The following is a 16,433-nucleotide window of genomic DNA, read 5'->3' on the forward strand; positions in this document are numbered from 1 at the left end:
GTCTATTCAGTTATCTGAATCAGAATAATCAATGACTCAGTTAGGTGATATTATGATAGTATCGTCTATGAGGGATAATTGACAGACATTCGTCGATATTGATGACATTGTGATGTGACAGAGGATACCTAACCTACTTCAACTGGTGCAGTAATGAGGACAGGGGTGGAGTCAGTCAGTAGACAGCAGGGCTGTGCATGGGTGATATTCTGAGTAAATAGCCTATGTTCCTATTTGCTTGAACCTATTTCAATAAATATGCTATATTTACAGATGCTAGAGAACAATGTAATCATGGCTAAGTTTCTCCAAAGCAGCGCTAAATGTCTGCTCAGAAAATATGTTTCTGTTTGTTCTCTCTCTTCCAATAGCGGATGATTTCTCCTGCTGTGCTATTTCATGATCAAACAAGGAATCTATCCAACGGCGTACTGGGCTAACTCAGAAAGTTGTTTTTGAATAAACCTACAAATATGGTAGGCCATGATGAGAGAGACAGAACAAACAATAGCAAGATAGAAACATCTAGAAACATCTAGAAACATCTAGAAAAATCTAGAAACATCGAATGAGAAATTTGAACAAATAAGCGAAGCAATTAATGACAGAAATGATGCATGTATGCGAGGCCGATAAAAAAAAGAATCCCTCGTTGCCGTTGGGAACCAAACAGCCAAAAAGCCTAATCCTACTAATTAAAATATCATAAAATCATTAAGACAAATGAAAGTTATGAAAAAAAAAATCAAAATATTTCAATGAAGTCTTCAGTGTCCTAAAGTTGATGGTTTTAAATGGGAATTTTTTTTATGTCAGTCGGAGTCCATTATATTATAACTATTATATTGTAACTATAATGTGCTATTCTCATTCACAACTTTACTTTGAATGACAAATATTTTAGGCCACAAGAAGTGAAGTTGAACAAACAATAGCAAGATGGGAAAATCTAACGAGGAGTCTGAAGAAAACTGAGGCTTCGGCGGAGGAAAGAAAACGATGTTTAGCGTAGTTGGCCTAACATCGTTTTATTTTCTCAGCTTTCCTCCGCTATATATTATTATAGCAATGTGTTCTTTATTTTACGCTTATTATTTTTCTTATTTTTTATTTTATTTAACCTTTATTTAACCAGGTAAGCCAGTTGAGAACAAGTTCTCATTTACAACTGCGACCTGGCCAAGATAAAGCAAAGCAGTGCGATAAAAACAACAACAACACAGAGTTACATATGGGGTAAAACAAAACATAAAGTCAATATCACAATATAACATCTATATACAGTGTGTGCAAATGTAGCAAGTTATGGAGGTAAGTTATGGAGGTAAGGTAATAAATAGGCCATAGTGCAAAATAATTACAATTTCGTATTAACACTGGAATGATAGATGTGCAGAAGATGATGTGCAAATAGAGATACTGGGGTGCAAATGAGCAAAATAAATAACAATGTAAATAACAATATGGGGATGAGGTAGTTGGGTGGGCTAATTACAGATGGGCTGTGTACAGGTGCAGTGATCGGTAAGCTGCTCTGACAACTGATGCTTAAAGTTAGTGAGGGAGATAACTGTCTCCAGCTTCAGAGATTTTTGCAGTTCGTTCCAGTCATTGGCAGCAGAGAACTGGAAGGAATGGCGGCCAAAGGAGGTGTTGGCTTTGGGGATGACCAGTGAGATATACCTGCTGGAACGCATACTACGTGTGGGTGTTGCTATGGTGACCAATGATCTAAGATAAGGCGGGGATTTGCCTAGCAGTGATTTATAGATGACCTGGAGCCAGTGGGTATGGCGACGAATATGTAGTGAGGGCCAGCCAACAAGAGCGTACAGGTCACAATGATGGGTAGTATATGGGGCTTTGGTGACAAAACGGATGGCACTGTGATAGACCACATCCAATTTGCTGAGTAGAGTGTTGGAAGCTATTTTGTAAATGACATTGCCGAAGTCAAGGATCGGTAGGATAGTCAGTTTTACGAGGGCATGTTTAGCAGCATGAGTGAAGGAGGCTTTGTTGTGAAATAGGAAGCCGATTCTAGATTTAACTTTGGATTGGAGATGCTTAATATGAGTCTGGAAGGAGAGTTTACGGTCTAACCAGACACCTAGGTATTTGTAGTTGTCCACATATTCTAAGTCAGACCCGCCGAGAGTAGTGATTCTAGTCGGGCGGGCGGGTGCAAGCAGCGTTCGATTAAAGAGCATGCATTTAGTTTTACTAGCGTTTAAGAGCAGTTGGAGGCCACGGAAGGAGTGTTGTATGGCGTTGAAGCTTGTTTGGAGGTTTGTTAACACAGTGTCCAATGAAGGGCCAGATGTATACAAAATGGTGTCGTCTGCGTAGAGGTGGATCTGAGAGTCACCAGCAGCAAGAGCGAAATCATTGATATACACAGAGAATAGAGTCGGCCCGAGAATTGAACCCTGTGGCACCCCCATAGAGACTGCCAGAAGTCCAGACAACAGGCCCTCCGATTTGACACATTGAACTCTACTCTATCTGAGAAGTAGTTGGTGAACCAGGCGAGGCAGTCATTTGAGAAACCAAGGCTATTTAGTCTCCCAATAAGAATGCGGTGATTGACAGAGTCAAAAGCCTTGGCCAGGTCGATGAAGACAGCTGCACAGTACTGTCTTATATCGATCACGGTCATTATATCGTTTAGGACCTTGAGCGTGGCTGAGGTGCACCCGTGACCAGCTCGGAAACCAGATTGCATAGCGGAGAAGGTACGATAGGTTTCGAAATGGTTGGTGATCTGTATGTTAACTTGGCTTTCAAAAACTTTCGAAAGGCAGGGCAGGATGGATATAGGTCTGTAACAGTTTGGATTTAGAGTGTCACCCCCTTTGAAGAGGGGAATGACTGCGACAGCTTTCCAATCTCTGGGGATCTCAGACGATACGAAAGAGAGGTTGAACAGGCTAGTAATAGGGGTTGCGACAATTTCGGCGGCTAATTTTAGAAAGAAAGGGTCCAGATTGTCTAGCCCAGATGATTTGTAGGGGTCCAGATTTAGCAGCTCTTTCAGGACATCAGCCATCTGAATTTGGGTGAAGGAGAAGCGGGGGGGGGGGCATGGGCAAGTTGCAGCGGAGGGTGCAGAGCTGGTGGCCAGGGTAGGGGTAGCCAGATGGAAAGCATGGCCAGCTGTAGCAAAATGCTTATTGAAATTCTCGATTATCGTAGATTTATCGGTGGTAACAGTGTTTCCTAGCCTCAGTGCAAAGGGTAGCTGGGAGGAGTTGCTCTTATTCTCCATGGACTTTACAGTGTCCCAAAACTTTTTGGAGTTAGTGCTACAGGATGCAAATTTCCATTTGAAAAAGCTAGCTTTTGCTTTCCTAACTGCTTGTGTTTTATTGGTTCCTGACTTCCCTGAAAAGTTGCATATCGCGGTGGCTGTTCGATGAAAGTGCAGTACACCACAGGATGTTTTTGTGCTGGTCAAGGGCAGTCAAGTCTGGGGTTAACCAGGGGCTATATCTGTTCTTAGTTCTGCATTTTTTGAATGGGGCATGCTTATTTAAGATGGAGAGGAAAGCACTTTTGAAGAACATCCAGGCATCCTCTACTGACGGAATGAGGTCAACATCCATCCAGGATACCCGGGCCAGGTCAATTAGAAAGGCCTGCTCGCTGAAGTGTTTTAGGGAGCGTTTGACAGTGATGAGGGTTGGTCGTTTGACCGCGGACCCATTACGGACGCAGGCAATGAGGCAGTGATCGCTGAGATCCTGGTTGAAGACAGCGGAGGTGTATTTAGAGGGTAAATTAGTCAGGATGATATCTATGAAGGTGCCCATGTTTACGGATTTAGGGTTGTACCTGGTAGGTTTCTTGATAATTTGTGTGAGATTGAGGGCATCTAGTTTAGATTTTAGGACGGCCGGGGTGTTAAGCATATCCCAGTTTAGGTCACCAAGCAGTACGAACTCTGAGGATAGATAGGGGGCAAGCAATTCACATATGGTGTCCAGGGCACAACTGGGGGCTGAGGGGGGTCTGTATCAAGCGGCAACAGTGAGAGACTTATTTCTGTAAAGGTGGATTTTTAGAAGTAGAAGCTCAAACTGTTTGGGCACAGACCTGGATAGTATGATAGAGCTCTGCAGGCTATCTCTACAGTAGATTGCAACTCCGCCCCCTTTGGCAGTTCTATCTAGACGGAAAATGTTGTAGTTCGGAATGGACATTTCTGAATTTTTGGTGGCCTTCCTAAGCCAGGATTCAGACACTGCTAGAACATCAGGGTTGGCAGAGTGTGCTAACGCAGTGAATAACTCACACTTGGGGAGGACTTCTGATGTTAACATGCAAGAAACTAAGGCATTTACGGTTACAGAAGTCAACAAATGATAGCGCCTGGGGAGTAAGAGTGATACTGGGGGCTACAGGGCCTGGTTTAACCTCTACATCACCAGAGGAACAGAGGAGGAATAGAATAAGGATACGGCTAAAGGCTTTAAGAACTGGTCTTCTAGTGCGTTGGGTACAGAGAAGAGGGGCAGATTTCCGGGCGTTGTAGAATTGATTCAGGGCATTATGTACAGACAAGGATATGGAAGGATATGAGTACAGTGGAGGTACACCTAAGCATTGGGTAACTATGAAAGAGATAGCATCACTGGGGGTACTGATTGAGCCGGTCTCCGCGTGTATGGTGGGTGGGACAAAGGAGCTCTCTGAGGCTGGTTGAGCTGAACTTGGGGCTCTACAGTGAAATTGTATAATAAGAACTAACCCAAACAGCAAATGGCTAGGTATATTGACATGGGAGAAAGGCATAACGCAATCACAGGCGTTATTCGAGAGGGCTACGACAACAACTGTTAATGGTGCCGAAAATTTGGGCTGAGGCTAAACAGATAAACAGGATGGGGTACCGTGTAAAGGAACAGTCCAGCAGGCATTAGCTGTGTAGCTGAGTGATCATAAGGTCCAGTGAACAGCACTAAGTAAGTCCGGGAGCAGATTGTAGGCTGCTAAAGCACAGGCGAGCAGGAGGCACGGCTGTTGTTTGCGTGTACTAGCGGGCCGGGGCTAGCAGATGGATCTTCGTGGTCGTCGCAATGGGAAGCCTGTTGAAACCACATCAGACGATTACGTCGGCAGACCAGTCGTGATGGATCGGCGGGGCTCCGTGTCAACACTAGGAGGTCCCATCCGGTTGACAGAGAGGTAGATAGCCCATGGAGCGGCGCACAATTGGCCCAGCGTCGTCCAGGGTAGGGGAGAGAATGGCCGGCAGGGGATGTTGGTAGAGCATGGCGTTTGCAACGCCAGGGTTGTGGGTTCGATTCCCACGGGGGGGGGGGCCAGTATGAAAAAATTAAAATATATAATGTATGCACTCACTAACTGTAAGTCGCTCTGGATAAGAGCGTCTGCTAAATGACTAAAATGTAAAATGTAAATGTAATAGCCGGGAGATGGGCCTGGCTCGAGGCTAGCTCAATGCTAACTGGGGCTAGCTTTGGACAGTGGTGATTAGCCAACAACAACAACAGCCACTCGGTTGCAGCTAGCTAGTTCCGATGATCCGGTGTTAAGGTCCAGTGATTCCGGCAGAAAATTCGATATGCTCTGGCTCGATAGCGCGATGTGCGATAATTGTCCAGGCTAGAGCTGGCTGGTAGATAGTAGCCTAGGCCTATGTCCATGTTACTATAGCAATGTGCAACCTACCTACAACACAGATAGATATTAGCCTTAATTTAACTTAACTTAATTAATTAGACCTAATAAGAGAGGAGGAAAAAATGGGAATCAGTTTATAATTATCCAGTTCTGAGGACAGCAGAGCTGCTCTGCAGCCCATGATGATTTACAACCCATCACAAGAAGCACAGACAGCGAGGCTCCTTGACTGTCACTACTGATACTTGCTCTATCTGCGTGCTTCAGCCCACAGACATGCCAACATACACTACATGACCAAAAATATGTGGACACCTGCTCGTCGAACATCTCATTCCAAAATCATGGGCATTAATATGGACTTGGTCCCCCATTTGCTGCTATAACAGCCTCCACTCTTCTGGGAAGGCTTTCCACTAGATGTTGGAACATTGCTGCGGGGACTTGCTTCCGTGGGCGATTAGGCCTGGCTCGCAGTCGTTTCCAATTAATCCCAAAGGTGTTCGATGGGGTTGAGGTCAGGGCTCTGTGCAGGCCAGTCAAGTTCTTCCACACCGATCTCGACAAACCATTTCTGTATGGACCTCGCTTTGTGCACAGGGTCATTGTCTTGCTGAAACAAGAAAGGGCCTTCCCCAAACTGTTGCCACAAAGTTGAAAGCACAGAATAGTCTACATTATCATTGTATGCTGTAGTGTAAAGATTTCCCTTCACTGGAACTAAGGGGCCTAGCCCGAACCATGAAAAACAGCCCCAGATCATTATTCCTCCTCCACCAAACTTTACAGTTGGCATTATGCATTGGGGAAGGTAGCGTTCTTCTGGCATCCACCAAACCCTGATTAATCCGTCGGACTGCCAGATGGTGAAGCGTGATTCATCACTCCAGAGAACGCGTTTCCACTGCTCCAGAGTCCAATGGCGGCGAGCTTTACTCCAGCCGACGCTTGGCATTGCGTATGGTAATCTTTGGCTTGTGTGCGGCTGCTCAGCCATAGAAACCCATTTCATGAAGCTTCCGACGAACAGTTCTTGTGCTGACGTTGCTTCCAGAGGCAGTTTGGAACTAGGTATTATGGGTTGCGCCCGAGGACAGAAGATTTTTACGCACTACACGCTTCAGCACTTGGCAGTCCCGTTCTGTGAGCTTGTGTGGCCTACCACTTCGCGGCTGAGCCGTTGTTGCTCCTAAACGTTTCCACTTCACAATAACAGCACTTACAGTTGACCGGGGCAGCTCTAGCAGGGCTGAAATTTGACGAACTGACTTGTTGGAAAGGTGGCATCCTATGATGGTGCCACGTTGAAAGTCACTGAGCTCTTCAGTAAGGCCATTCTACTGCCAATGTTTGTCTATGGAGGTTGCAGGGCTGTGTGCTCGATTTTATACGTCTATGGTTTCTGCGTTGAACCTCGTGGCGTAGAAATAACTGTTTGGTTTTCAGCACTTCAAACAGGCAGGCTGGGCAGCCTGCAGCTCTTCTCTTCTCTGCTGTGTGTGTGTGTGTGTGTGTGTGTGTGTGTGTGTGTGTGTGTGTGTGTGTGTGTGTGTGTGTGTGTGTGTGTGTGTGTGTGTGTGTGTGTGTGTGTGTGTGTGTGTGTGTGTGTGTGTGTGTGTGTGTGTGTGTGTTAAGTCAAGCGCTGCTCCCAGAGGACTATCCCTCAGGCTGCTCCTTGAACAACATAAATAAGTTACAGCATGGCCTCGGCTCACATGCAACACACACACACACACACACACACACACACACACACACACACACACACACACACACACACACACACACACACACACACACACACACACACACACACACACACACACACACATACACGCACACACACACACACACACACACACATACACACACACACACACACACACGCACGCACGCACACACACACACACACACACACACAGACACACACACACACACACACACACACACATACACACACACATACACACATGCACGCACGCACGCACACACACACACACACACACACACACACACACAGACACACACACACAGACACACACACACACACATATACACACACACACACACACACATACATACACATACATACACACACACACACACACACATACACACACACACACACACACACACACAGACACACACACACTCAGACACACACGCACGCACACACACGCACGCACACACACACACACACACACACACATACACACACAAACACACACACACAGACACACACACACACAGACACACACGCACGCACACACACGCACGCACACACACACACACTCACACACACACGCACATACACGCACACACACACACACACACACGCACACACACGCACACACACACACACACACGTACACACACACACACACATACACACACACACACACACACGCACACACACACGCACACACACACACACGCACACACACGCACACACACACACACGTACACACACACACACACATACACACACACACACACACACACATATACACACACAAAAACGCACGCACGCACACACACACACACAGACATGCTAGCACACAATTATGGTTACCCGTGCAGCTGGTGTTTCATCATAGGTACACGTCAACTATGACAGACAAATTGAGAATGTCTTCCTGCTTCTAATAATACTTAGGATTATATATATATATATATATACAGTGAGGGAAAAAAGTATTTGATCCCCTGTTGATTTTGTACGTTTGCCCACTGACAAAGAAATGATCAGTCTATAATTTTAATGGTAGGTTTGTTTGAACAGTGAGAGACAGAATAACAACAAAAAAATCCAGAAAAACGCTTGTCAAAAATGTTATAAATTGATTTGCATTTTAATGAGGGAAATAAGTATTTGACCCCCTCTCAATCAGAAAGATTTCTGGCTCCCAGGTGTCTTTTATATAGGTAATGAGCTGAGATTAGGAGCACACTCTTAAAGGGAGTGCTCCTAATCTCAGCTTGTTACCTGTATAAAAGACACCTGTCCACAGAAGCAATCAATCAATGTATAAAAGACAACTGTCCACAGAAGCAATCAATCAATCAGATTCCAAACTCTCCACCATGGCCAAGACCAAAGGATGTCAGGAACAAGATTGTAGACCTACACAAGGCTGGAATGGGCTACAAGACCATCGCCAAGCAGCTTGGTGAGAAGGTGACAACAGTTGGTGCGATTATTCACAAATGGAAGAAACACAAAATAACTGTCAATCTGCCTCGGCCTGGGGCTCCATGCAAGATCTCACCTCGTGGAGTTGCAATGATCATGAGAACGGTGAGGAATCAGCCCAGAACTACACGGGAGAATCTTGTCAATGATCTCAAGGCAGCTGGGACCATAGTTACCAAGAAAACAATTGGTAACACACTATGCCGTGAAGGACTGAAATTCTGCAGCACCCGCAAGGTCCCCCTGCTCAAGAAAGCACATATACAGGGCCATCTGAAGTTTGCCAATGAACATCTGAATGATTCAGAGAACTGGGTGAAAGTGTTGTGGTCAGATGAGACCAAAATCGAACTGTTTGGCATCAACTCAACTCGCTGTGTTTGGAGGAGGAGGAATGCTGCCGATGACCCCAAGAACACCATCCCCACCGTCAAACATGGAGGTGGAAACATTATGCTTTGGGGGTGTTTTTCTGCTAAGGGGACAGGACAACTTCACCGCATCAAAAGGACGATGGACGGGGCCATATACCGTCAAATCTTGGGTGAGAACCTCCTTCCCTCAGCCAGGGCATTGAAAATGGGTCGTGGATGGGTATTCCAGCATGACAATGACCCAAAACACATGGCCATGGCAACAAAGGAGTGGCTCAAGAAGAAGCACATTAAGGTCCTGGAGTGGCCTATCCAGTCTCCAGACCTTAATCCCATAGAAAATCTGTGGAGGGAGCTGAAGGTTCGAGTTGCCAAACGTCAGCCTCGAAACCTTAATGACTTGGAGAAGATCTGCAAAGAGGAGTGGGACAAAATCCCTCCTGAGATGTGTGCAAGAACTACAAGAAACGTCTGACCTCTGTGATTGCCAACAAGGGTTTTGCCACCAAGTACTAAGTCATGTTTTGCAGAGGGGTCAAATACTTATTTCCCTCATTAAAATGCTAATTAATTTATAACATTTTTGACATGCGTTTTTCTGGATTTTTTTGTTGTTATTCTGTCTCTCACTGTTCAAATAAACCTACCATTAAAATTATAGACTGATCATGTCTTTGTCAGTGGGCAAACGTACAAAATCAGCAGGGGATCAAATAATTTTTTCCCTCACTGTATTAATTTTGCTATTATAATTATAAAATGCTGTTTTACAAGAAGGATGCAGAACAAAAACGTATTAAAAATGTAAAAACACACCCATTAAACCAGGTTATAGCCGGTATTAAACCATAGCTCTTCTCTCTCCAGGTTATAGCCGGTATTAAACCATACCTCTTCTCTCCAGGTTATAGCCAGTATTAAACCATACCTCTTCTCTCTCCAGGTTATAGCCGGTATTAAACCATACCTCTTCTCTCTCCAGGTTATAGCCGGTATTAAACCATACCTCTTCTCTCTCCAGGTTATAGCCAGTATTAAACCATAGCTCTTCTCTCTCCAGGTTATAGCCAGTATTAAACCATACCTCTTCTCTCTCCAGGTTATAGCCGGTATTAAACCATACCTCTTCTCTCTCCAGGGTATAGCTGGTATTAAACCATACCTCTTCTCTCTCCAGGGTATAGCCGGTATTAAACCATACCTCTTCTCTCTCCAGGTTATAGCCGGTATTAAACCATACCTCTTCTCTCCAGGTTATAGCCAGTATTAAACCATACCTCTTCTCTCCAGGTTATAGCCAGTATTAAACCATACCTCTTCTCTCTCCAGGTTATAGCCAGTATTAAACCATACCTCTTCTCTCTCCAGGTTATAGCCGGTATTAAACCATACCTCTTCTCTCTCCAGGTTATAGCCAGTATTAAACAATACCTCTTCTCTCTCCAGGTTATAGCCGGTATTAAACCATACCTCTTCTCTCTCCAGGTTATAGCCAGTATTAAACCATACATCTTCTCTCTCCAGGTTATAGCCAGTATTAAACCATACCTCTTCTCTCTCCAGGTTATAGCCGGTATTAAACCATACCTCTTCTCTCTCCAGGTTATAGCCGGTATTAAACCATACCTCTTCTCTCTCCAGGTTATAGCCGGTATTAAACCATACCTCTTCTCTCCAGGTTATAGCCGGTATTAAACCATACCTCTTCTCTCTCCAGGTTATAGCCGGTATTAAACCATACCTCTTCTCTCTCCAGGTTATAGCCGGTATTAAACCATACCTCTTCTCTCTCCAGGTTATAGCCGGTATTAAACCATACCTCTTCTCTCTCCAGGTTATAGCCGGTATTAAACCATACCTCTTCTCTCTCCAGGTTATAGCCGGTATTAAACCATACCTCTTCTCTCCAGGTTATAGCCGGTATTAAACCATACCTCTTCTCTCTCCAGGTTATAGCCGGTATTAAACCATACCTCTTCTCTCTCCAGGGCATAGCCGGTATTAAACCATACCTCTTCTCTCCAGGTTATAGCCAGTATTTAACCATACCTCTTCTCTCTCCAGGGTATAGCCAGTATTAAACCATACCTCTTCTCTCTCCAGGTTATAGCCGGTATTAAACCATACCTCTTCTCTCCAGGTTATAGCTGGTATTTAACCATACCTCTTCTCTCTCCAGGGCATAGCCGGTATTTAACCATACCTCTTCTCTCTCCAGGGCATAGCCGGTATTAAACCATACCTCTTCTCTCTCCAGGGCATAGCCGGTACAGACGTGGCCAAGGAGGCGTCTGACATCATATTAACGGATGATAACTTCAGTAGTATAGTGAAGGCTGTGATGTGGGGGAGGAACGTCTACGACAGCATCTCCAAGTTCCTCCAGTTCCAGCTGACTGTCAACGTGGTGGCTGTCATAGTGGCCTTCACTGGGGCCTGCATCACACAGGTAACACACACACACACACACACACACACACACACACACACACACACACACACACACACACACACACACACACACACACACACACACACACACACACACACACACACACACACACACACACACACACCACACACACCACACACACACACACACACACACACACACACACACACACACACACACACACACACACACACACACACACACACACACACACACACACACACACACACACACACACACACACACACACACACACACACACACACACACACACACACACACACACACACACCACACACACACAGTCTGTGTGTTCCTGTAGGATTCACCCCTGAAGACAGTCTGTGTGTTCCTGTAGGATTCACCCCTGAAGACAGTCCAGTTGTTTGTAGATAGAGTAACTGCTATAGTGTCATGTTAACCACCCCTTGTGTGTTCCTGTAGGATTCTCCCCTGAAGGCGGTCCAGATGCTGTGGGTGAACCTGATAATGGACACCTTTGCGTCCCTGGCCCTGGCGACCGAGCCCCCCACCGAGGCCCTGCTGATGAGGAAACCGTACGGCCGCAACAAACCGCTGATCTCCAGCACCATGACCAAGAACATCCTGGGACACGGCATCTACCAGCTGGTGATCATCTTCTCCCTGCTGTTCGTCGGTACGTCATTATTATTTTATCAGTCCTCTCCTATCTGTTATTTATTGGACAATATATAGAGAGAGGACAGGCAGAGGAGATGGTGTGCTGAAATAACAGTGGGCCGGATTAGAACCCAGTTTATGTGTTCCGGAATCCAGAGGCAGCGGCTTAGACAGACAGACAGCTAGGATGATAATGGTGCCGGAGGGGATGGCTGCCGTTTTACGGGCTCCTAACCAACTGTGCAATTTTGTGTGTTTTTTTTCACATTGTTTGTAACTTATTTTGTACACAATGTTGCTGCATAGACTCTCTTATGACCGAAAAGAGCTTCTGGATATCGGAACAGCGATTACTCACCTCGGACTGGACGAAGATTTTTTCTTTAATGAGTCTGACGCGAAGGATATACTGTTTCTCCGAGACCAGGCCCAAATCCCTGTCATACGCGTGAAGAAAAGATGGAAATACAGGGGGCGGAGATCGGCGTGCCTAGTGAGAACTCGTCAGCGAGTGGGTAACCCGACACTACCATCCGTTCTATTGGCTAACGTGCAATCACTGGAGAATAAACTGGATGAGCTCCGTTCGAGACTATCCTACCAACGGGACATTAAAAACTGTAATATATTATGTTTCACAGAGTCATGGCTGAATAAAGACAGGGATAATATACAGTTGGCTGGGTTTTCCGTGCATCGGCAGGACAGAACAGCTACGTCTGGTAAGACGAGGGGTGGGGGTGTGTGTCTATTTGTCAATAACAGCTGGTGCACGATGTCTAATATTAAGGAAGTCTCAAGGTATTGCTCACTTGAGGTAGAGTACCTCATGATAAGCTGTAGACCACACTATCTCGTAGCTTCAACCCACAGCACACACACACACACACACACACACCAATTGATTAATGGACTGCTGAATATATTTTATTTATCTTGCTTTGTTTGCTCTTTCCAGTATTATGTCGATCTCTGATAAACTGCCCAGGAAAGGGCTGAAAATAGCCCATATTAATATATGTAGCCTTAGAAATAAGGTTCATGAAATCAATAACTTGCTAACATCAGATAATATTCATATATTAGCCATTTCTGAGACTCACTTGGATAATTCATTTGATGATACAGCAGTAGCAATACAAGGATATAACATCTATAGAAGAGACAGGAATGCTTATGGGGGAGGTGTTGCTGTATATATTCAGAGCCCTATCCCTGTAATGCTTAGAGAAGATCTTATGTCAAGTGTTAATAAATAAATGAAGTGTTATTGAAGTGTTGTGGTTGCAGGTTCACTTGCCATTTCTAAAGCCTTTTCTTTTGGGGTGTTGCTATAGGTCACCAAGTGTGAACAGTCAGTATCTAAATAATATGTGTGAAATGCTTGATAGTGTATGTGATGTAAACAGAGAGGTCTACTTTCTTGGGGACCTGAATATTGACTGGTTTTCATCAAGCTGTCTGCTCAAGAGGAAGCTTCTCACTGTAACCAGTGCCTGTATTCTGGTTCACGTTATTAATCAACCTACCAGGGTGTTTTTCAAACACTACAGGAACAAGATCATCCACATGTATCGATCACATTTGTACTAATACTGTAGAACTTTGTTCTAAAGCTGTATCCGTACCCATTGGATGCAGTGATCACATATATCCAGGAAGCTAGTGGCTATATCCAGTGGCTATAACCAGGAAAGCCAAAGTTCCAAAAGCTGGGCCTAAAATAGTGTATAAGGGATCATACAATAGATGTTGCTGTGACTCTTATGTCGATGATGTTACAGACATTTGTTGGTCTGATGTGATTAATAAGGAGCATCCAGACGCTGCACTTGATGAATTTATGAAATAGCTTCTTCCAATGATTGATAAACATGCACCTGTTAAGAAACTGACTGTTAGAACTGTTAAGGCTCCATGGATTGATGAGGAATTGAAAAACTGTCTGGTTGAAAGAGACGGGGCAAAAGGAGTGGCTAATAAGTCTGGCTGCACATCTGACTGGTTGACTTACTGCAAATTGAGAAATTATGTGACTAAACTCAACAAAAAGAAGAAGAAACTGTATTATAAAGCCAAGATCAATGATATAAAGAATGATGGAAAAAAGTACTTTCAATGAAATGATGGGCAGAAAGACAATTTCAACTCAATCTTTCATCGAATCAGATGGCTTATTCATCACAAAACGATTTGATGATGGCAATTATTTTAATGATTACTTCATTGGCAAAGTGAGCAAACTTAGGCAGGAAATGCCAACAATGAACAGTGGGCCATCATATTCATGCATAAAAAAACTAATAATGGATGAAAAGCATTGCAAGTTTGAATTTTGTAAAGTTAGTGTGGGAGAGGTGGAAAAATTATTGTTATCGATCAATAATGACAAATCTCCTGGCATTGACAACTTAGATGGAAAGCTCTATAGCCACTCCTATCTGTCATATCTTTAATCTGAGCCTAGAGGAAAGTCTTTGTCCTCAGGCCTGGAGGGAAGCCAAAGTAATTCAGCTACCCAAGAATGGTAAAGCAGCCTTTACTGGTTCTAACAGTAGACCTATAATCTTGCTGCCAGCTCTTAGCAAACTTTTGGAAGAAATTGACCAAATACAATGCTATTTCTCTGTAAACAAATTAACAGACTTTCAACATGCTTATAGGGAAGGGCACTCAACATGTACTGCACTGATACAAATGACTGATGATTGGTTGAAAGAAATTGATAATAAGAAGATTGTGGGAGCTGTATTGTTAGATTTCAGTGCAGCCTTTGATATTATTGACCATAACCTGTTGTTGAAAAAACGTATGTGTTATGGCTTTTCAACCTCTGCCATATCGTGGATTCAGAGCTATCTATCTAATAGAACTCAAAGGGTTTTCTTTAATGGAAGCTTCTCTAATGTCAAACATGTAAAGTGTGGTGTACCACAGGGCAGCTCTCTAGGCCCTCTACTCTTTTCTATTTTTACCAATGACCTGCCACTGGCATTAAACAAAGCATGTGTGTCCATGTATGCTGATGATTCAAACATATGCGCATCAGCAACCACAGCTAATTAAGTCACCGAAACCCTTAACAAAGAGTTGCAGTCTTTTTTGGAATGGGTGGCCACTAATAAACTGGTCCTGAACATCTCTAAAACGAAGTTCTAGACCTCAGCTGAATCTGGTAATGAATGGTGTGGCTGTTGAACAAGTTGAGGAGACTAAATTACTTGGCGTTACCTTAGATTGTAAACTATCATGGTCAAAACACATAGATGAAATGGTTGTAAAGATGGGGAGAGGTCTGTCTGTAATAAAGAGATGCTCTGCTTTTTTGACACCACACTCCAAAAAGCAAGACCTGCAGGCTCTAGTTTTGTCTTATCTTGATTATTGTCCAGTCGTGTGGTCCAGTGCTGCAAGGAAAGACCTAGTTAAGCTGCAGCTGGCCCAAAACAGAGCGGCACGTCTTGCTCTTTTTTTGTAATCAGAGGGCTGATATAAATACTATGCATGCCAGTCTCTCTTGGCTAAGAGTTGAGGACAGACTGACTGCATCACTTCTTCTTTATATAAGAAACGTTAGTGTATTGAAAATCCCAAATTGTTTGCATTGCAGTTGAGACACACACACTTACCCCACCAGACATGCCACCAGGGGTCTTTTCACAGTCCCCAAATCCAGAACATTCAAGAAAGCGTACAGTATTATATAGAGCCATTATTGCATGGAACTCCGTTCCATCTCATATTGCTAAAATAAACAGCAAACCTGGTTTCAAAAAAACTGATAAAGCAACACCTCACGGCACAACGCCTCTCCCCTATTTGACCTAGATAGTTTGTGTGTATGTATTGATATCTAGGCTGTGTGTGTCTTTAAAAAAATAACATATGTAGTTCTGTCCTTGAGCTGTTCTTGTCTATTAATGTTCTGTATTATGTCATGTTTCATGTTTTGTGTTGACCCCAGGAAGAGTAGCTGCTGCTTTTGCAACAGCTAATGGGGATCCTAATAAAATGCCAATACCAATCTACCAAGAGAGTTTTCATCTATATTTTTTGTAGCCGTCTATTTACCACCACAAATCGATGCTGGCACTAAGACCGCACTCAACGAGCTGTATAAGGCCAT

At 44.1% G+C, this 16,433-nt stretch overlaps 1 protein-coding gene across 6 annotated transcripts in view; it reads left to right on the forward strand.

Annotated features, from left to right (window-relative positions):
- LOC121574694 (plasma membrane calcium-transporting ATPase 2-like) overlaps positions 1-16,433 on the forward strand; it is a 184,747-nt gene that overhangs the window by 153,537 nt on the left and 14,777 nt on the right. For all 6 annotated transcript variants that reach the window (XM_045212324.1, XM_041887232.2, XM_045212320.1 and 3 more), the window contains 2 exons: positions 11,471-11,662; positions 12,110-12,323. In XM_045212324.1, coding sequence (XP_045068259.1) covers positions 11,471-11,662; positions 12,110-12,323 — 406 coding nt within the window. The remainder of the gene's footprint in view (positions 1-11,470; positions 11,663-12,109; positions 12,324-16,433) is intronic.

Source organism: Coregonus clupeaformis, unplaced genomic scaffold (assembly GCF_020615455.1).
Source record: "Coregonus clupeaformis isolate EN_2021a unplaced genomic scaffold, ASM2061545v1 scaf0006, whole genome shotgun sequence".
Lineage (NCBI taxonomy): Eukaryota > Metazoa > Chordata > Actinopteri > Salmoniformes > Salmonidae > Coregonus > Coregonus clupeaformis.